At 36.4% G+C, this 23,306-nt stretch overlaps 1 protein-coding gene across 1 annotated transcript in view; it reads right to left on the minus strand.

The window, feature by feature from the left end:
- Positions 1 to 17,677, minus strand: part of LOC306876428 (uncharacterized protein) — a 30,730-nt gene extending 13,053 nt beyond the window's left edge. Inside the window, exons 1-14 of the mRNA XM_079427574.1 lie at positions 17,424 to 17,677; positions 4,879 to 5,100; positions 4,735 to 4,751; positions 4,581 to 4,613; positions 4,445 to 4,477; positions 3,951 to 4,004; positions 3,763 to 3,849; positions 3,532 to 3,609; positions 3,386 to 3,430; positions 3,239 to 3,292; positions 2,343 to 2,396; positions 2,211 to 2,264; positions 2,056 to 2,109; positions 1,242 to 1,295 (exon numbers count right to left, since the gene is read on the minus strand). Of these exons, the coding sequence (XP_079283700.1) occupies positions 1,242 to 1,295; positions 2,056 to 2,109; positions 2,211 to 2,264; positions 2,343 to 2,396; positions 3,239 to 3,292; positions 3,386 to 3,430; positions 3,532 to 3,609; positions 3,763 to 3,849; positions 3,951 to 4,004; positions 4,445 to 4,477; positions 4,581 to 4,613; positions 4,735 to 4,751; positions 4,879 to 5,100; positions 17,424 to 17,517 (933 nt within the window). The 5' untranslated portion in view covers positions 17,518 to 17,677. The remainder of the gene's footprint in view (positions 1 to 1,241; positions 1,296 to 2,055; positions 2,110 to 2,210; positions 2,265 to 2,342; positions 2,397 to 3,238; positions 3,293 to 3,385; positions 3,431 to 3,531; positions 3,610 to 3,762; positions 3,850 to 3,950; positions 4,005 to 4,444; positions 4,478 to 4,580; positions 4,614 to 4,734; positions 4,752 to 4,878; positions 5,101 to 17,423) is intronic.
- Between the last annotated feature and the right edge of the window lie 5,629 nt (positions 17,678 to 23,306).

Here is a 23,306-nt window from a genome sequence, read left to right on the forward strand (position 1 = left end):
AAGTTGCTGGATATTGGCAGGAACTGGAACACGCTGTTGTATACGCCGATCCAGAGCATCCCAAACATGCTCAATGGGTGACATGTCTGGTGAGTATGTTGGCCATGCAAGAACTGGGATGTTTTCAGCTTCCAGGAATTGTGTACAGATTCTTGCAACATGGGGCCTTGCATTATGATGCTGCAACATGAGGTGATGGTCGTGGATGAATGGCACAACAATGGGCCTCGGGATCTCGTCACGGTATCTCTTTGCATTCAAAATGACATCAGTAAAATGCACCTGTGTTCGTTGTCCATAACATACACCTGCCCATACCATAACCCCACCGCCACCATGGGCCACTCGATCCACAACTTTGACATCAGAAAACCGCCACCCACATGACGCCATACACGCTGTCTGCCATCTGCCCTGTACAGTGAAAACCGGGATTCATCCGTGAAGAGAACACCTGTCCAAAGTGCCAGACGCCATCGAATGTGAGTATTTGCCCCACTCAAGTCAGTTATGACGACGAACTGCAGTCAGGTCGAGAACCCGATGAGGATCACGAGCACGCAGATGAGCTTCCCTGAGACAGTTTCTGACAGTTTGTGCAGAAATTCTTTGGTTACGCAAACTGATTGTTGCAGCAGCTGTCTTGGTGGCTGGTCTCAGACGATCTTGGAGGTGAAGATGCTGGATGTGGAGGTCCTGGGCTGGTGTGATTACATGTGGTCTGCGGTTGTGAAGCTGGTTGGATGTACTGCCATATTCTCTGAAACGCCTTTGGAGACGGCATGTGGTAGAGAAATGAACATTCATTTCACGGGCAACAGCTCTGGTGGACATTCCTGCAGTCAGCATGCCAATTGCATGCTCCCTCAAGACTTTCTGTGGCATTGTGTTGTGTGATAAAACTGCACATTTTAGAGTGGCCTTTTATTGTGACCAGCTTAAGGCACACCTGTGCAATAATCATGCTGTCTAATCAGCATCTTGATAATCCATCCACCTCACAGGTGTGGCATATCTCGGCAAAGGAGAAGTGCTCACTAACACCGATTTAGACAGATTTGTGAACAATATTTGAGAGAAATAGTCCTTTTGTGTACATAGAAAAAGTCTTAGATTTTTGGGTTCAACTCATGAAAAATGGGGGCAAAAACAAAAGTGTTGCATTTATAATTTTGTTCAGTGTAGTTAGGGTTTATAGTGAGTAGCTACTTAATAACGAAGTAAATTTGCAAAAGATGAACCTTTGATCCCACAGCTCCGTGTTCTCCTTTAAGACCAGCTGGACCTTGGTGACCCTGAATTATAAAAGCACATAACAGGATTATTATTTTGGTAGACTCCATCTAGAAACCTAAACATATCCATAAGAATGCAATTTTGCACTAGTAACTTGAAAATCATTTGTGTACATTGAACATTCAATTCTAGTATTCATATAAATTGAATATTCAACCAAGATAACTTACTGCTGAATATGGTTTGTGCTTGTGCAAAATAAACTGCAATTATTATTGTCAAACATGACGATTGTATATTTTGTTCTTTTATATTTTGTGTGTGAAGTCTGACTTGGCTTCTTCTCTGGCTTACAGGTATTTTATATGGTGAATTGTGATGCATTCTAGACAAAACTGGTGGCCTGGTGGGTGATCTGTAAGTAATTCCAAAACAATGGTGCTTTGAAAATTGAAGTGCTCTCAATACCATGAAAATAGCACATTGAAAAGAACCCCAGACCAAGAGAATGAAATTCTCACACTTGACAAATGTGGAAGGTAACATCGAGAGAGCATATAAAACAGTGAAGTTCAAAAATCCAAGGTGACTGACAATGCTTCTACTTTGTATTGAAATTCAAAGCAAAGTGAGTTCACAAGGTCAATGTCACAAATTAACTTATTTGATCAGTGACCTGCAGAATCGTAAATATTTCTTATTCAAAATGTCTTAGTCATACTGTCTTTGAAGGATTTTCAGTATAGTCTCAGACTTTTGGAAAACACTGTATGCATGTGTAAATCTGAAACGAGGCCTAGAGATTAAGAGTTTACTCACTCTGAGGCCCTTTATGCCTGGTAGCCCTGGTGTCCCTGGAAACCCTCTTGCTCCCTGAGCAGAAAAGTTATTCAAACATAAATCTAAATGCAAGCAAACACCATCCAATTATAAAAGCTGCAAATAATTAATGAATAATGAATGACAATTTTTACCATAGATCCTGGAAATCCCATTTCTCCTGCACTTCCTGAAGTCCCTGATTCTCCCTATGGCAGCAAAAGAATTCCATTTCAGATCCTGTTTAATTTTTCCACATTGTTGTGATGACAGCATAGAGTACTCACATCTTCACCAGGCTTCCCCGGAGGACCCTCTGGTCCTCTCTGGCCAGCTCCACCCTATACAATGCAGAACAGTAATTACTAAAAGTTGATTAAACATAAAAATGGTACATTGTACACATGGAGTGCTCATTTAGTAACAAAACAATGCGTTACTACCAGAATATATGACTTAAGTAGCATGATCATGGAATTTATTAGAAAGGCTGATTCTGCAGAACTGAAAGGGGTAATTCAGCTATTAGTCAATCTCACACCCTTAAAGTACTGTTGTATATTTAATTCTCAAACTATAACACCTGTCTAATAAGTCACTTAAAAAGAATTTGCTAACAGATCCTGCCATATTCTGTGACTCATAAGCATATGTAACATCAGATCATTTGCTGGTTTTGTGATAAAAAGAAATGTTTTCTAGTAACACTTTACAATAAAGTATAAAATATTAAAGTATAAATTGTTATTGTATGCTGAGATGAATGTTAACTAAGATTAATAAATGCTATAGAAGTGTTGTACATTGTTTTCATGTTAACTACTGTAGTTAACAACCTTATTGTAAAATGTACCAGTATTCCCAAAGGTTACAGTTTCAAGTTGCATATGATAACTAGATAAATTTCACCAATGAATGGTAGGAAAAGAATGCTAAGTACATGTATAAAACCACTGCAACAATTACCTTTTTTTTTTTTTTTTTTTTTTTTTTTTGAGAATAGCCAAAGTTGTGGTTGCCTTTAATAAATGAGCCATGAAAATTGCCTGCGATATTTATACAGCAAGCACTTTTTGAGTTTATCCTGGCTGATGTTTGCTTTAAAATAAAGAGTGTGGGGCAGACTTCCCCAGTAAATTATGAAGTCTTCAGAGAAGGTAGACAATTAATCATGTTTCCTCACCATTGGCCCTGGATCTCCTACATCACCAGGAGGTCCTTGTTGTCCTGGCACCCCCTAAAGGAAATTGAAAAAACATGCTACTGCTGGAAGCCATATTCTTTTGACCTGATATATTTAACAAAGATTTCTTATCAAATAAATACTTACTGGTGCTCCATTTGGCCCAGGCGGTCCCCTTGTTCCTGCCTCTCCCTATTGAAAAATAGCTTTGTTACTAGAATAATCACAGAGGTGATTGAATGTGTGAATGTGTGGCTTATAGTTTTGTTTAAAATTACAGAATCTCCACTTACCCGAACTCCAGGCATCATGGCATGCTGGGCTCCTGTTTTGTCAGCAAATCCTCCAGCCATATGTGAAGACAACTCACCCTAAGTAAGAGAGCACATAGGGCTTTATTAAATGGAACTATATATATTATAACTGTTTTTTTTCCCCTTCGACACTGTTTTTTATATTCTGTCTTGTAGTCCTACTTTGAAAGGGCCTGTTACGATTAACAAAGCTATAAACTCTAAACTCACTCCTGGGGTATGTCCTGGGGGCCCTGGCTCTCCTGGCTGTCCTGGAACACCGGGCTCTCCGTCATATCCTGGGGGACCCCTGAGACCCTACAAGAGACATTAAAATCAGGCTAAAATAATATTACAATAATATTACACAATATTTCACATCTTTAATCACATTTTGAAATTAATTTGCTGTTCCTTACAGGTCGACCTTTGGGTCCGCTGTCTCCTCTGTACCCCGCAGCTCCTGGAGGCCCCTGTATAATACGCATAAAATCACATAAAACTTAAGGTAAATTAAAAGCATGATATAGCATTAGCAATATTGCATTAGTCTGATAAAGTCATTGTCATAGTTTTCACACAAAGGGCTAGTTGCAAGAAGACTGAATAATTTATGAATTGCCAGTGTAGAAAGTTTCAAAATATTTTACTAGCATGGTTACATGAAAAGTTCAAATAAAGACCAAACTAGCTTAAGGCATATAAATTGAGCTGTGCTCTGTCCCCATCTAGTGTCCAGATATCAGGATCTACTAGATACTGTATATGTGATAGAAATGCTAAACTGCACAAAGCAGAGCATGAAAAAGTTAACTTATTTTATTATATGTTCAGTTGTATAATTGGAACCATATAATAAATCTGTTTATTTATACTGATCAGGTCCCTATGAAAGTAAATAAAAAAATCTCACCATTGGTCCAGGACGACCTCTTATTCCAATAACCTAAAATTAAGATGGAATTTTTGTATTATTTTCAAACTGTACAAATATTATTATATATCCATTCTTATCTTCAAATGCAAGATTCATGTTCATTAAAACATACAGTTGGGACATCTCCAGGTTCTCCTTTCTGACCCTGAAAGCAAGAAGAGTAAAACACAGAGCAGAAGTCACTGGACTAACAAATGTATTTATTTATTTACATTTATATTAAGTAACTACATATTGGCAGTACTGAGTGTAACTTTATAGCATACCTTGGCAATTCTGGCCTCTGAGAATAAAAAAGAAATAGACAAAATATTTGCTGTTTATCCAATCTAAAATTAAAAAAAACTACAGTTTTGCATTAAGATAAATCTGAATTTCTTTTTGAAGATTTTTGTGGTGCTCATCCTCACCTGGTCTGCCATTGCCACTGCTGTGTGTTGTGTCACTCTGGCAAACAGGACAGCACTCTCCTTCTGGGATTACTACCTTTGCACAGTTAGACACTTCATCGCATTGCACCTCATCGCACAAGATGGTCCCGCTGTCACAAACACAGATCCTGCATGGCTCAGGTTTCCAGATATCTCTGTTTGTGTACACCTGTCCGTTCTCTGAACAGCTCAACTCATCCTCTATGGGCAAAAAAAGGCAAATGCCATATAAATATTGTGTACACACACATGCACATATACACACATTTTTTTTTATCAACAACTCCTTGTTAATAAAAAAACTGTCCTATATAGTTGTGCTGTAAGTGGGTGTGTTTGTGGTGTTGGTCGTGATTAGACCATTGCATAAAAAAGGCACTTTTGACCACTGAATGAAAAAGGTATCATAAGCATATGGGTAAACAATTAATTTAAATAGATTTAACATGTATTAGTATAGGTATTTTTCTAAATGCATCAACAAAATATTAAAATACAGACACAAAATACAGTAACTGCATTACAAGTTGTATTAAGTTTCTGGTCCCCATTGACTTCCATATTTTTTCCATACCACAAAAGTTAATAGGGGCCAGTAACTATTTGGTTACCCACATTCTTCAATAACATACAATACAATAACTTCTTTATTTTAAATAGACCATTTTTTTTTTTTTTTGATGAACTATCCCTTTAAATGCCCCCCCCCCCCCCCCCCCCATATTTATTCTTTTATATTTATTCTTCATATTTTTCATTCTTTATTTGATAATTTTTTTTAAATCTTACTTTTAAAAATGGAAAAAGCACTCATGGAGTCACCCGATTATGTGTGTCATGCCTTGCAACTAGACCGGAAGGCAAGACAGATGTGCAAAAGTGCTGGTATACCCTGAGAAAGTGGCTGAGAATTACTGGAAATGGTGATCCCTTGCCTTTTGGAAAGGCTCTGGTGGGAAGACATGAGCTAATGCTCTTCAGGAAGTCTGATTCATACAGATTGTTTCCAACAGACCTCTACTGTAATGTGCTATTCAGTCCATCTTTAAAACAAAGTTAAACTATTTATAATAAAATATTTCTTAATAACATTGTCAAGCTATGACGTACAAGAACTTTGCAGAATAATGAACAGCTGTGACAAACATTCAAATGTTCATGTCTCAACAATATGGTTCGCTCCTGTAGTACCAGTACACCAGATGGCACCCTTGAGCTTCATCCGGCTGCCTTCAAGTGAAACCTTGTGGTTTTTGTGCTCACCTGAAATGTTCACCCTGAAAAGGATGTTTTTGTACCCGTCTATTTGAGAAAGTCTAACACTTAGCAGCACTAGCAACAACGCAGGAAAAGAGCAACACAGTAGGTAAAGATCTAAACATTGGCCCCTCATAGCATTTTTTTGCACTGTGCTCATAAGGAATGTTCATCACCCATTGATTCTGGGATGCAGATCAAATGTGGCTACACCTTATAGCAAACGGGGAGATACAACCATTAAATTCTGAGTATTCAAGCTAATTAATAAATATGGCATAAATTAATGAAACGGGTGCATTAAGAGGGTGTTGATTGGAAATTGTTTGGCTTTTTGACCTGATGGAATGAATGTGTCAGGGAAGGATGCCAAAGAAAAGAGAGATCTTTTCCTGAACACATGGTTGCTGACGACCTCAGAGAACACCAGCAAACATGCAAGTATAATAGCTTTTTCAGGATTGTTTATATTTAGTAGCCTACATTTCACTTTGTTATCTCCTTTTTTTTTATTGAGCAAGGAACAGAATTTCTGAAAGTTGGACAAATGTTTTTTTTCTTTTAGTTTGTTCCGAATAGGGTTTCTCTCACTAGCTAATGATGAACAAATGAGAATCGGGAAAATCTGGAGTGGAGCAGAAGTGAAATAATTAGCTACTGAACGCATTGAACATGGGAGGGGACTTGATTTTACAGTTATGTTCCTGTTTAAATGAGGCATGATGCAAGCTTTCATGCTTTGGCTTTTTTCCCCCTAGCTGGCCAATTTTTATTTGAAATGCATGTCAACATGCATATCTTATTTATAGATTTGTTGCATAAAAGCAATGTTATACTCGCGTTTGTGCTGTTGGTGTGAATAGTTACAGCAGCATATGCTAGCAATATATATATATAAAAAAACACTTTCATTTTCCACAGTCCATAGTATTCTGTGCAATTTACAGAAAACAAATGAAACTACAACACATGCATAAACAGATGTAATCCAGATAGAATTCACATGTGGGGTAATAAAATGGGTCAGTGGTCAGAATTTTAGACAATACAACTGGAACTGTCTGTTCCCTTGAATAATAGAGAATGTGTATGAGCCATTATAAATTTATGGGAGGGGAACTATCGTTCGCAAGCCACCCATGAAAACCTTACCATTAAAGGTGAAGAGAAAGCTCACTCTTTCCCTCAGTTTGCTAATTCATTGCAGACTCGGCACTTTTTACAGCAACGGTTCAAATCCCCTAGTGATGATGATAGCAAAAGCATGGTCCTTTGTGGACTTCTGACGTACATTTTCCACCAGTCTTCCAGTCTGGCCTGAGCTGACCACACTGAACATGCTCAGCATTACTCCATGTCAGCTAAAGTCTGTGGTTCCCTCCCAAATGCTCAGACTTCTGTAGGAACGGTCTAGGATAGCAATATAGGATAACGGTCTACAATTTACATCTCCACTAAGATGCTGCATTGTGGGAGATTAACTGTAATGTAAATCACACGTATTTTCCTTTGGTTTATGTGGAAATACTCATAACTTGCTGTGTTCAGGGACTTTGTTGTTGGAACAAGGCTGTATGGGTTAGAAAATGGCCTTATGGAAACAGTGACTCATCTGAGTCTGTCTTTCCAACATGAAGTATATGTGTTTGTGTGTGAGAGAGTAGCCTGTAATTCAATAAATGTAAGATTTTCATCTGAACACCAAACAATGTGAAATGCTCATTTGATTATATCTTATATTTATCTTATATCTATCTATATATTTTGAGAACTTTATTGCTTATTGCTGATATCCAGGAATCACACACTATATAGGGGGAAAAAATCCATAAACGAAGCATCTGGTTTTAGAGTTAAACACGATAAGTTGCATTCAAACTCCAGGGAAACTTTAAAAGGGGCTCCAGTCTTGCTTTTTAAAAGTCAAGGACACAAATAAATCATGTGTCTCACAGACCTCTGACCTCTCTTGTAATTAACTGATAGAGTTCTCCACAGTTCACAAACAACTCCCTCTTGTGAATCTGTGTGAAAATGGGATGTCCACATTGTAATTCAGACTGTCACTCCAGACAAACAGACCTCAAAGTGACTCTGAAACCTATGATTATTCAAGCCTTGACTCTCCTCGATGTCCTTGTGGCTACTCTTTGCTGAGACACAAATGAGGATCTTCAAATGAAGAGTCACACTGATTTCGGTCAAGGGAAAATGACTTAGTTTGTACAAGGAAACATATTTTCCTCTGGTTTGGATATGTCCCTTGTTTCATATTTTGTGCTTTCGATGATGTGTGTTGAAAACTTGGTTAAAAAAAAACGTGGGGGTTTTTTTAGACTGCGTAATTTTATTCATCACACTGCTCTAAATCTCTTTCCACCAGTTCTTAATCAACTTTTTTTAATACTTAACCTGACTATATACAACTGAATAACCTGACTAATCTATAGTTGTATGCTTGATTAACACGATTTCTAAGTAGACATATTCTTACATTTATAATTCTAAAAGCTATCGAAAACCATCTTTAAAAAGTTTTCCTAGATCAATTGCAAAAAGAAATGCTTGAATGTGCACATTATTTACAAGTCTTTTTAAACTTTTTTTTAAAAAGGGGACCTAACACACACAGTTTTACCCAATCTCATGTTAACCTTGAGTACCTATAGAGTAGTACCGCATCCTTCATATCTCCAAAAAGTCTTTAGTTTGATCATATTAGTTCTATCAGGCGTGCCGTGTCGGCGGAGCTAAAGAGTGACGAGCACTTTCGCCGATCGCCAACAAAACAGAGACATTTGATACCGTTTCACTTACTACTATCTGCAGCTCCTGATCATGACCGTGATCTTTTATAGCTGGGATTGCTCCATCTTTCAGTATTAAACGATGTGCAAATCCAGCATCGAACTGGGCCTTGTTTATAAAACGTTTGTCAACAAAACACTTGAGAAACTCCCCGGAAATACAAACTGTATCCACTGTTCACGTAACTTTTGGGAAGCTGAACAAGGTTCTCTTTCCCTCACAACCAAAAACACACTTCTTCAGATATTCTTCCTGAGCGAGTCCTGTGCAGTGCAGCCGAATGAAGCTCATTGATGGGCGCACTCTTGCCTATCTTGCTCTGGTCTATGAGTGCACGGGCGCGTTCTTCCGGGAAAAATGCCCATATAAGGAGTTCCACCGTTTTTACGTCAGCAAGAGCCAAGATCGAAAAAACTCTCCGAAACTTGTACTTGTATTTTTGGCACAGAAATACTCTGTCCAAATTGTTTTTTGAAACTTTGTCCATGCTTAGCATGAGAATCCAACTCTTTAACAGTGTAAACAACTCTGAATGCATGAAACAGCATTGTACCCCCCCTTTAAACAAATCTTTCACCACATGTCTGAGATATCATTTAATTCATGGTGCTATAATACACTTGGCTAGACAGAGAACTTTGTGTTTTTAGTATGGCGGCCTGTGGTGTCAAAATGCCATATTGTGTTATTTAGCTAAAAAAAGGAAAGAAAAAGCCATCTTTAGTAATAGTTCTGTGTTTGCATTTAGATATGTTCAGACATATGTAATAAGGCACAGCTAGTGTCTACCACATCTATGTATATATAGGTGGGTGTGCAGAATTAAAACAAGAACTTCAAATGCATGCTTAATGCATGCTTAATGTGTTTTTTTCCCATTCACATGTACTTCCAATATCTCTTTAAACAATTTAAACTGTAAATGTTATTTTTAGAATTCTGTTTATCATGTAGACAGCTGTCTATCCTTAACAAAGTGATGTTCCAGAATTAATTTGCTTGCTTTTTAATATTTACATAACTTGAACTCCTGCACTTTTATACAAACTTAACATGCATTTAGATGTTGACAGGTAAATGTTTCTCTGTGTGAGTGTCAGGCAAGATATGCAGGTCATTTCCAGTTACATTCTTGGCTAAGATCAACAAAACCTCATGACCTGACATAGGTCTACTCATTGCTTTCCCGACCTCCTTTCATGGATATTCAGGAGGAAAACATCTTCAGCTAAAACATAAATTAAATTTTAACTTGTAACAAAAAGTAAATGGAAGATATTAATGATTCAGCATTCCTACGAGATAACATAATAAATAAATATATATATATATATATATATATATATATATATATATATATATACACACATATACATTATCTCGTAGGAATGCTGAAAAAAAACATATATTTATTTATTTATTTTATTTATTTATTTATTTTTTCAGGCTGTGGATCTTAACTTTTTTTTTTTTTTTTTTTATCTGCATCCTGTGGAACAACCCCACTCACTCTTTCCAGGGATTGGAAACATCCCTCCCTTATGTTTCTCTTTGTAGCGTGTTTCCTCCTCTTTTGCTTTGTTTGGATGTTGTGAGAGCTTGCAGAGCTTCCACAGCTGGTCTGTCATGATTCTATCTTATATTACACTATTTTGGATGGAGAACCTTGAGGCATGAGCGGAGAGGATTTATATAAACATTTACTTCATGTGACCCCACACTGTGATACATTTCAGATTATCCTCTTGCGTTTTTCTCTTTTTCTATCCTTCATTTTAAAGTTTCTTTATGGGTATAAAATCGAGAACCAAAAAAAAAAAAAAAAAACCTTTCTTCAGATGAATAAATCCACATATGTCTGTTTTAGATTCTTTAAATCAGTTGTAATGGACATAATCTTGCAAGACTTCAGCCTGTTCCCCTAGAAAACGTCCTTCTTGTTCTGAGAAAACCTTTTAAGTTTATAGAGCCTTATATCTTCTTAATGCATGACATTTATAATGGTCAAAAGGTCAGTTTAAAGGTCAGTTCTTCCAAAGGTGATAAATCTTACTGACTCTTGGTTGTGTATTATAGAGCTTTAACATATGTACTTGATAATGTATTGCAAACTCATCCAGCATGTGCAATAATATCAAACAAATAATAGTGATACACAGTTCCTGACTAGTGTTCTATAACATACTCCATTATGAAAATAGATTTTACTTGTCTGGCTTTATAAATTAAAGAAAACAAACAGAGAAACAAAATTAATATTTCCAAACTCAAATGATCAAATAGCAAACAATAGACTCATCATTGATTAGATGAGAAATAGATGGGAGAGTCAATACTGTATCTCTTTTTCATGATTTGGCTGAGTTCCGGATGTATACGGTTCTTCTCCTTAAAGGTTTTGAAAATGTCTGATGAGTCATCAGCAGCTGGTTTGACTGCAGTGTTTTGTGAGAACACTGGTCTGAATCTAAGGGATTATCATCACAGTAATTTCAGTACTCCTAATCATTTGACTGGTAATTTACTGTACCGAGAAATACAACACAAAATCATATTTAAAGGAGACCTATTATGCCCCTTTTTACAATATGTAATATAATGAGTCTCAGGTGTCTACAGAATGAATCTGTGAAGTTTCAGCTCAAAAAAAGCCCCATAGATCATCTATTATTTCATTTTGAAAATGCCTATTTTGAGAAGCAGAACACGCTGTTTTTGTGCATGTCTCTTTAAATGCAAATTAGCTGCTGCTCCCCGCCCCCTTTTCCAGAATGTGCACACAACTGACACACATGCACAGAAAACGGATGTCACATGGCATGTGAGTACTAAACTAAATTCTCTTTCAAGTCTTATTGCGCTTAAGCTGTCAAATACACACAAGTTTATGTTAAAAACACGGGTTACAAAAACAATTGTAACAGGTACAAAGTTGTGTTTGTGAAGGTAAGCAGCTGGGAAAGATGTTTCATGTTTATATTAGATCTGTGTGGCAGCAGCGTAATATAGTAATTTACCAGACACTTTTATCCAAAGCGACTTACAAAAGAGGACAATGTAAGCAATCAAAAATAGTAAATAACAGTAAATAAATCAATACTGCTTTCTTGTTTCCACTGAGGCTGGTACTCTAAATAGTGTTCTGTGCTCATCAGTGCAGCCAAAGACAGAACCGTTAGCATGCTTTGCTCGAATCTTCGCCATGGCTTTAGAACTGGTACACCGTTGTCGCTTGCAAAAACACAATGGCAGTGCCGTAAGAGGAAACTTGCAGATTCAACGGCAATATATTATAATATTATAAAGATCCCCTTTCTACGTCACAGGGGGAGCGAAATCTGAGCAGCTAATTTTTTCACAAGCTTGCTCTGACAGGCTTAAAAAATTTAAAATAAATGGTGGGTTGTTCTTTTTCACGTTTTCTGGGTTGGTAAATGCACCCGGGGACCTGATTATAGCGCTTAAAGGTGGAAAAAGTCTGATTTTCATTATATGTCACCTTGAATTCTTAATTAGACATTACTCAGCGTTCTCTCCAGAGGAAATGCCAGTGTGAGAGAGTTCCTGCTGTGAAGATACGAAAATGAACTGACTTACAAGGTGGAAAAATGTCTCTCTCGTGAATGTGTTTTTAAAGCTCCTGCCAGAGTGGAGTTTTGTGCCTGGATCACATTTTCTTTAGTTTGATATTTGAAATGTTTCAGCAGTACCGATCTATTGGTTAAATAAAGTTTATTGCTATAGTTCAATACCATGGACGATGTTTAACATCTTTTTAATGTAAAAAGTGCAGATATATCTTGAATAAATAGATAGCATGAGGGAGTAAATGGCCTATTATTTATAATAATTTAGTGTACACTGGATATATAAATGGCTTAGCAAGTAATAGATGAAGTAATGTACCAAACTCCGGAACAGTAATTTGGCCCTTGATTCTCATTTTGAGAACTAGCCTACGTCAAACTCCAATTATTCTTTTGTAACTAATGGATATTCCAAACAAATAAATAAAGACAAATTTTCTAATAGATCCTTGGCATTTAGAAACTGAAATGTGACTGCCACATGGCATCTCAGGATCCCAGTGTCTTTCTCACACGCTACTAGAATCTAATATTGCTGCGTCCATGACTCAATAAACTGTGCAGATGTTTCCATATAAACCAGATGTCCTAGTTATGATATATGCTAGAGTGTGTGAATTGCAGGATAGTTGCTTGTGTTGAAAAGTACAGCGTGTTCTCATGTTGTGAGTTGTGGGATCAGTTGTATCAAGATGCAGTTTTACACAACTGAAGCGGAATAAAAAATACTGCAATACACATATTAGTAAATGTGGATTTGTTAGGGATCTCTCAAACAAAAAACTATTCAGAAAAAAACTCATATCCCACAAATATGTTGATATACATTCAAACTCCATTTGAATTGAAAACGGGCTTAGCCCTCAATCCCTTTTCTAGACTTTATGACATCTGTTTCATTTTCAATGCACTGTAGTTATAATTATAGAACTGTGTTCTATTAGTCACTGGCAAAAGTCAAAAGTAATGTGGAATATTTATATTGAATAGTTTGTTCTACTTTGCATGGATCTGATGGACTGAATCCAAAACCTGTATCATTTCATCTTGTCGTTATATTGAAGTCTACATGCCATCGCATTCTTCTTACAGGCTTTGGTTTCTTGAGAACAATATTAACTATCCTGCCTGGACCCTGGACACAAAAGAGCTCTAATAGACCAGAAACCCACATTTTCCTCATGAAATCCAAAATTGCTCATGATGTATTTTCAAGCTGGCCAGCCACAGAGGACTTTATGTACAAATGTTTTAAGTATCAGTATTAACAGCACCAGATACTGTTCGATTTGATGTAGAACATGAGAATCTTGTCAATGGTGTGCCTATATGTTATAGTTAACCAGTCGAGAAATTGAGGTTTGTTAATATTTAGTCACTCTTTTAGTATTGCAGAGAATTGGGTTGAATTTTTCCAGATACCTGTCTCTGACTGGTGGGAGGCCATTGGCAGGGTGAGCTAATAAAAATGAGACCGGTTAGACACCCCATTTACTCACACAAAGGGTGATTTTTTTTTAAAGTTTATTCTGGCCATATAGAGTAAGGAAGGTGAATGAGAAGTGGGAATGCCTAGCTCCAAAATTTTTAGTAAGGAAAAAACTACATTGTAAAAGTACTACAACAATATGATTTCTAAAGAAATTTAAATGATACATTATTTTTGTTTCCCTAAGAGTTTATGAGAGAATTTGCAAGTCTAATTTGTGATAAATCATTCTTTTGAGATCTTTTCAAGAAATTTTTGATAGTTAGATTCTGTTCTCAAAACCAGTTTGAATGATTTATTGGCAACTTGCGTATTTTCACAAATGTGCACAAACATTTTCACAAATGTGCACAAACATTTTCACAAATGTTTCTTCATTTGTGTTCCACAGAAACTAGAAAGTCGTACAGATTTGGAAAGACAAGAGTGTGAGTAAATGACATAATTTTCATTTTTAGGTGAATAATCCATTAACCCTATTGACACTGCTCTAAACGGGTTAATCGATACAAAACTCAGCTTCTACTATAATCCATCAAGATGGGGCTTTGGGGACCAGTGTAGCACAGACAAACAGATAGGACTAAAATTTTATATAGGCCAAATCCAGATGATCTCCAGACTATTTTGAACAGCTGTGTAAACTTATAAAGCTTATAAACCGTCTCCGAGGGGAGTTCTTGTCATTTTCTCCACTGCCAACCTCTGCATTCTCTACACAGTCATGTTTGGCATACGTCTCATCCTCCTTGCTTCCTGATCCTGTAAGACTGCCAAAATAATATTTTAATGTTATTCACTACGTCTGCTGTACATGAGGTTGAAGGCTTGCTTTTAGTGGATGTTTTTTTTAGTTTGCACATTGCACTTTGCTGAGCTATATAGTGGTAAAATGCCTTCTATGCATTTGCTCACATTTTCCAACCCCAATTGTCCTCCAGCCTTTGCTGTTCGAAGACACTGTGTTCTTGACCTCAGCTACATGACTTCCTCCGCAACCACGTTTTAGCCAGCATTTGTTTTAATATTTTACAAATACTGCCAAAGCAACCAGTTTAACATCTGGAAGTCATCCTCCGGGCTTGCATTTGCTGACTGCCATAATTTACTTTATAAGTAGTTCCCATGAAGGAGGCTCGAGAGCGTGCTCATCATTAAAACCCCATCCTCTAAATTGTTTATTCCATAGAGACGCTCAGTGATCAAAGATGCTATGGACTGTACAGTAAAGGTTATATAGTTGGTGTCAAAGAATAGGATTCTCTCTCTCTCTCTCTCTCTCTCTCTCTCTCCTTGTCCCCCTTTCTTATTCTCTTTTCCCTCCCTCTTTCAGGACCAAAGAGGCATGTAATCGAGTCATAGCTCAAAAATGCAGCACATGTTTTCCATCAGCACATAAGCTGTGGACTTGGTCGAATGCACATATTTGGAAATTTAGCTGTAAAGTGAAAACACCCTATTTGTTGTAATATAATTTTTGTGGCAACAATGACTGAAACCAGTTTTTAAACAAAAAAATACCATTCAGTCTAAAAAAGAGTGGAATAGGTCTAGTATAGAGGCTCCACAACGTAATAATAAAAAATACAACTAACGGTTTAATGTTAGAAAGACAATCTTCTGTTTAACCCAGAAAGAAATTACAGTGTTTCTCACGTTGCTGTGAGAAGTAATTTCTGTTGGCTTGTTTAACAAAGTTAACGTAAAATTACACATTATTCAAAAGATTATGGGTATTTAAACTGTTCCATGTGACAATGTTCAGATGAAAAGATGCGTCACATGGAGCAGATGAAGAACAGAACAACTTAATTTGGACTTTATGTGGTGCTTACTGGCATATGTTTGTGTGAAAGGACAGAGAGAGAAAAAAAAATGCAGCTTTTTTTTGTTTTGTTTTTGCATTACGTATTAAATACTACCAACCTAACCAATTTTGCCCAAAAGCACATTTAACTTTTTTTGATGTTTTGTTTTTCTAGAGTAATTTTCTCTTTACGTTGCATAAATATTACCATTGTAACTAAACTATTTAGAAAGAAGCAGCTGCTTTCAGTTATTGACTTCAACTAGCTTGAAACCAAACCAATTTAACATCAGCCATTTTCTTCAAGTGAGAAATAGCACACAATCTGGATTTGGTCAAAAAAAAAAATTCTGCAAAACGTATTAATTATACTTTCAGTGTATTGATTATCATATTAATGAGATAAGTTATGACTTGTTTATAGGGCCTATTCAAATGTGAACATGCAGTTCAGCAGGCAATGGGAATGTGATAATGCCTCCCAAAATACATAGTTTAAGAGAAATACTTCCAAAAGAGAATAAAGTTATAAAGTAATTTTCACCTAAAGAACATTATTACTCCTTGCAAAAGTGCACAGACTGGAGTGAGAAAAGAAAGAAATCTCTTTATAATGGAGAAATATTATAATTGTATATTTTTTGCTCTATTATGAAGGAAGATACAACAATTATTATTTTTTTATTTTTCAGTTGTAAAGATCATTTACCGCAAGGTGGCGCACTCTCTGTAAAACCTCAACAATGGGCTTTGAATCCAAGAGGCACACGTAAAACATGTTCAGATATGCATATATCAAAATCTGCTAAACATTAAGATCAACAGAACTTGAGCGAACACCCCCCAGGATTGTTTTGTCTGGTGACATCATTTAGGGAAAAAATTACATCACATGTTTGAAATGATCTAAACCGGGGAATGACTGAGTTAATAGCACTCAGGTGTTTTCGCGGCAGGGTGTTTTTTTTCCCCTTTCCCTGCATGTTCAGAGTCAATGCCTCCCTCATAATATCCTCAAACATCTGCTCTGCATTAAAATGCAAGATGTGTTCCTTTAGAGACATGTGAGTGCAGTGCTAGAGTTGAAATCGATTCAGCAGATGTGAGAGGAGGATACTGATGTAGGTAGACAACAAATCTAATCATGCATGTTGAAGAGTTAAACTGTGCCCTTTGACCATACTCATATGCCACAAACCTCCAAGTGACATCAGCGTTAATCATGTCACAGTATGGTTACCACATGGCATAACTAGTAAAAACTTGCTGGTAAAAAGTACAGTCAAGTCCCAAACTTATGGCATAATTAGATATACTTTCTGGTCAAAAGTACAACCAATTCTCATACAGATGCATGCAACATCCTTTAAAATTAAGCTCCAATTAAGCTCCAATTTTTTACAATTAACTTTACATTTTTATATTCAAGCCTTTCAAATCATCTTTAGTAAACCTAAGTAAACCTCTTTGTTAAAAATAACAACAATAATAATAATAGGACAAGTCTTTCCCTCAACATCAAAAGCATCAGCTTTAGCATCAGAACAATTAGCTTCATGAATAAACAGCAACTTACCACCTTCGTCTTGGCATTTCACAAATTGTAAAAAAGTCACAGATAAAGCCAGAAAAAGGACAGTCCTATAAGGCTGAAAGATCATCATGCCCATATCAAAGACATGAGCTGTTCTTGTGTGCAAAGTAACCGGGAAGAGAAGGGAAACAAGAGTCCAGGTTATCGCTTCACCATGAAGACAGACTGAGGGTTTTCCTGCTCAGAGCAGCAATCAGACCCAGCCCCACTCTCTGCTGCCTCTTTTTTTTTTAACTGCCTTAAGAAAGAAGAATGCTGCCAACCCTAATTTTCCTCCCCCTTTTGTCGGTGCTCTCTTAGAAGCATCCACTATGGCTCTGTTGAATTACACTGCATGTTCTTCATTACTATTCTTTAAAGATAGTTTGTTCTTTGCTAATATTGTATATTGTGACAGTAATTCTTTGTTTTTGGTTATCATTCACTGATAAAGTCTGTTTGGCTTGGTTTAGTTGCTAACAAGGACGGTAAACTGGCTTTATGACAGTCTTAACTGCACTGACTTTACTGCTGTTGTTCATAGGCTCTTTTTTACAAGGGAACAAGAAAAGAGTTTGTGTCCCATTTGTCTTGGGTTGCAGATGACAGATTTAAACCCCTAGTAGGAAAACAAGAAGGAAAGACAATGGTGAAGGGTATACTTTGGTTAAAGAGCAACTAATTTTCTGCTGTTCTGAAGGAGTTTAAATTCATTGTTGCCTGTTCAGTGGTAAATACTAGACAATGGGACAAGCTACACATTCCAATTGCTGGTCAGAAATCTTCCAGTTCCACTGACTTGTCCAGTTTCAGTTTTCAAACATATTTCACATGCTCCACACATGGGTATGTTACTATGAATTCCCTCATGAACACAAACATTTATGTAAAAGATGATCAAGATCTTACATGTGGTTTGGCTGAATCCTTTTATTTGTCTGTATAGTGTCAGGTTTTGCTCTGTTCTGTAATTATTGCAAGAAAAAAAGTATTTTATTTGATTCTAAATTCAATAAAATTGTATAAAGTGCTATAAAGTAGAAACAAAACTGTCATTTTTAGTATAATGTACTACTTAAGGTTGTCTGGGGGTATTTGATTAAATTGTGTCACAATGTGAAGAGCTATAATAAATGTAAGTTAAAGTATGAATTAATTTATTTACTGCTTCGTGCCACAATTGGCAATTTCTGTAGCCATGCTTTATATATTGTAATTCATCAACTTGAATGTTCTTAAAGTGTTTTAAATGGTCTCTACTACCTGGAGATGTCACTGATTTAGATGTCCTGAGGAATCTCACCTGTAGCTGTGACACCTTTAGACTACAACAGGTGTCAGATAAGTGGCATGTGCATTTTAGCCAATCAGAAAATTCACTCTGCTTTTTACTGGTCTGACGTCGGGTTGGCTGACATGTCTTTGGAGGGCAGGGTTTTAGTGAAGAGGCGTGTGGGATTGGGGTACGGTGGTCTAATTCTAGAGGAAGTTAGCAAGACAGCTGAAATTGCTTACAACTATCACGATAGCAAGTTCCCACTATATACAAATATCAAATATTCAGGTACTGTATACCTGGTATATATGGATCATGCATAAACATGGATATGCTAGCGCTATTTGCGATAAACTATGGCTATTTACTAAAAATGCCTATTATTTCAAGTTGTCAGAAAAGCAGACAGTAATTTGCTGAAATGCATTTTATGAAAAAATAAGTGTTTTAACTACTGATTAGCTCCTTATTTTGACTCCCTCGTCTCATCTGAGCCATTTTGGCAGACGGTGCAGTTCTGGGACGCAGTTGAAGTTGTATTTGAATTAGTCATGTTATGACTAATTTGAACTCATTGCCAAACTAAGCTTCTAGCTAACTAGCATTCATGAGGAAATTGATTCTAAATGTCAAGTGGTTTGCAATGAAAATCCAACTTGAAAGGTTTTCTTGATGTAAAACAAAAGCTGTTCATGTGTACTGGAAATATGTTCCACCTTTTGGGAGAAAAATCAGCTCTGATACTCTAAATATGAGAATATCTCGCATAAGGTGAACCAGAGGACTTAAGGTATTCAAAATAATGCTTGACTAATGTTGTGTTTGAATCCTCTTCAGTCTTTTAAGAACTTCTGAGGGAAAGGGGAGGAAACAACTGTGAGCCATGTTCTTCAGGCACTTGATTTACTCTCCGTCTCCAATGCTTGTACGGCACTGAGTCGCAAGGCAGCTCTCCTCATGTAGCCCAGCCTAATGGAGTGGCCAATAGCCTTTCCAAACCACTGTAACATTGCTTGCAAGAAGCAGTACCAAAAACAGGAATGGGAGGCCTTTTTCCACACTGTTACAATAGGCCGCCAAGTATTGGGTCATAAGAGAATGTAGCCCAGAGGAAGGTAAAAGCTGTAGGGCAGACATTGCAATGAGTTATAGTGCTTTCATTGCTTGCTTGTGCTCATGTCTGGCAAGATACTTGTCTCAATATACTATTTCAAATAAATGTTTGAACTTTCTATTCATCAAAATGCTGAAAAAAATCTATAAACAACAATATTAAGCAGCACAACTGCTTTTCACATTTTAGAACATTAATAATTTTTTTCTTGAGCACCAAATTGCTATATTAGAATGATTTCTGAAGGATCATGTGGATTGAAGTAGGGCTGCAACAACTAATCGATAAAATCGATTATTATCGATTATGAAAATCATCGACAACGATTCTCATTATCGATTAATCGGGTCTGCCCACAGTGCACGTCCAACTTCAGCTGGTTAGTCAAATTACGGCACTGAATAATGCATTTCTATGGACAAAATGCGTCTAAAAATAGTGGAGGAAACAGAATGAGATTCTGCCGGAGAAGCACGTGATCCATGCTGCCCAAAACATGATAATTCTTTATTTTAAGCTTTAAGTTAATGCATAAGAGTAATGGCTTGCCCTGTCAGGCGCTTTGACAGATGCGTGTGCGTCCTCAGCGCAAAAACGTTCAGTTTACGGTCATATCCTTATCTATAAATGCCACAAATTCACGCGAGCATTTCCATTTTTGCATAAAGGTCCGTCCTGACAGTCTGTGTTAAGTTTAAAATACCGAATGAGCGCGCACGCGCGTCAGACGGACAGAACACAGTAGAGAGGGAGCCAATTAATAGGCTTTTCAGCGCAAACATATCCACTGTGCTGAATTATCTGTTGTTGAAAGTTAATTTAAGGTTTAAAAGTCAACATGCAGTGCGAATATTTTATGAGAGTAGGAACTTTAAAGGGATAACAGCGTGTAATTGTCTGTCTGAATATAAACATGAGACGCTCCATAACGGCCTTTTACAGGATAAAGAAATGACGAGGTGACTGTGATCAAAGTAGTTCCTGCAGAACATTACTCTTACCTGTTGGTTAACACTGAGTTTGTGTTTTTATTCGTCTTTATTATTATCTTTATTATTTAAATTTTTAATAGAGGTTTAAACTATATTCAATTTTTACAATGTTTAACAAATTTATGTAAGTTTAACAATGTGTTTATGTAAGGTTTGTGCCACTGCTGCTCTAAAGTAACAGTATTGGTGATAACCAAAATCATTTTTCGGCTTTCTGTACTGGTTAGTACTCCAATATGTGTAAGCTCTTTAGTAACAGTAGTAGGCTATTTTTAATGCTATAATATCATTATTGCTGTTATCTATGAAAGAAAACCAGAGCACTTATTATTTATTTATTTTTTTATTTGAGTATTTTTTTTTCGCGATACCCAATTGCAGTCAAAAAGTACATAAACAATACCAGCAAGAATGCAAGCTGTTTTATGAGGCCATTTTTTATTATGTCCAATAAATTACAATAACATTTTTAAATTTAAACAAATTTTTGACAAATTTCTAAAATATGTTTTCTCTTTATTATGATAAGTGGTCTAATAAATTAAGCACGGTATGTTTTCATAGCATTCAGTTGTCACGTTTGTTTGTAGAACATTGGGCAGAATGTGGAAGTGTTTTTTTTTGGGCAATATTTTTTAATCCGATTAATCGAAAGAATAATCGGCCAACTAATCGATTATCAAAATAATCGTTAGTTGCAGCCCTACATTGAAGACTGGAGTAATGACTGCTGAAAATATAGCTGCCAACACAGGAATATATTACATTTTAAAATACATTAAAATAGAAAACACTTATTTTAATTTGTGATAATATTTCACAGTATTACTGTTTTTACCGTATTTTTGGTCAAATGCATGCAGCTTTGGTGAGCATTGGAGACATTTAAATAAGAAACCTCAAACTTTTGAATGGTAGTATACATGCATGCTTTAGTGACTGTGATGAAAGGCATTGAAATGGTGACAAATGCTGAACTCTTTATTGCACCACCCACTCAAATACAATGACTGATTTATTCAAAGGAATGTCTTGTCTGGAGAATGGCCAGATACTGACTTGTACTGGCTTGTTTTTGTGTTCACTTTCCTCAAGTAAATAGATAGAACATAGAAGCACTGAATGTGATATTGGTATGTTGTTCTATGAGGGAAAATTAAGGCTTGTGAAGAAGAATATGATAGAATAAAAATCAGCTTTCCAGATTTTTGTTTTCAAAATGTTAATGCACATGAAATAAAATAACATAAGCTTGCAGACACATGCTGGTGGTGCTGTTTGATCAACTTTAATCAAGGTAGCTTTTGACCCACTGCAAAGGATCACAGAGAATGGAAATAATTAGTATGGTTTAGATCTCCAAGGAAACAGCTGCCAAATACAGCTATAAACAAATTTTCCAGCCAGTGCTTATACTCCAGTATAAAATGAAGTTGTCTTCTTAGACTGCTGCACCACATCTCATATTTCCCAAAACCTCCATAGTTTTCTCATGAAAGTATTTGTGTACAAAAGAAAGAAAGAAATTAAGATAAATAATTCAAAGGAAAACACACTCTGTATCATTTAATCATACGTTATATAAATAATCTCTTTTTTTTTTTTGGACTTTCTGACATAAATTGCTTACATTTAAGGACTGAACAAAGCCCTAACCTTAATGCCCATTTCTAATTTTCCCTTTCTTTGCTTGGATATGTTTTTCTGATTTGTACCAATCGCTTTTACCCAAGCAGGGGGAATGCACTATTGTCAGAGGATCTCTGCAACTGAAATATAAGTTGAACAAAGACTTCTTCCTGCTTAAAACCTCCCACATACGATGCTCTGCTAGCCAGCACTAACTATTTCTGCACATGGTGGAGATCCCCAGGCAAAGCTGTGATGATCCTTACAATGTTAAACCTTGAGCCATGTTTTCCTGCTAAAATCTTCTTCACTAGATAGGTCTGCATCCAATCAAAACACAAGTAAGCAACGGAAACACAAAACATGCAGATTGTCCATTCAAGGTACAAATGCTTACCAAACATGTTTTATGGACAAAAAAAAAAAAATCATGAATTTGTAGATTTGTACAATTTAAGTACAAAACATTTTTGAATAGGTCACGAAAAGGCAAATTTCATGACATTGGTCTCATTACTGATTACTAAATAACTGATAACTTTGATCCTATGATCTGCAGTCTGCCAGGTCTCCTGGGACAGTTTGTTTCCAGAAACATGTTGCCACCACATGTAGTTGAGGAAGTTCCTGTTATATATGGTTGTCTGTATTTTCCATTGATGAACTTTCTGCATGGCATGTGAGAAGGTTTCCACGTAGAGTGGCCTTTAATGTCTTGTGTATGTATAATTCACATAATGTATTCTTCAGTTTATTCCTCTAAACTGAAGTTTTTTTTTTAGCATTTATAGAAAATACAGCAACTGTGTATACAGTATATAAACACTTACTCTAACATGGTGTTAGATGCATCTTTGGTGATCCAGTCCAAAGTT

This window comes from Barbus barbus (genome assembly GCF_936440315.1).
Source record: "Barbus barbus genome assembly, chromosome: 10".
In the NCBI taxonomy this organism is placed as follows: Eukaryota; Metazoa; Chordata; class Actinopteri; order Cypriniformes; family Cyprinidae; genus Barbus; species Barbus barbus.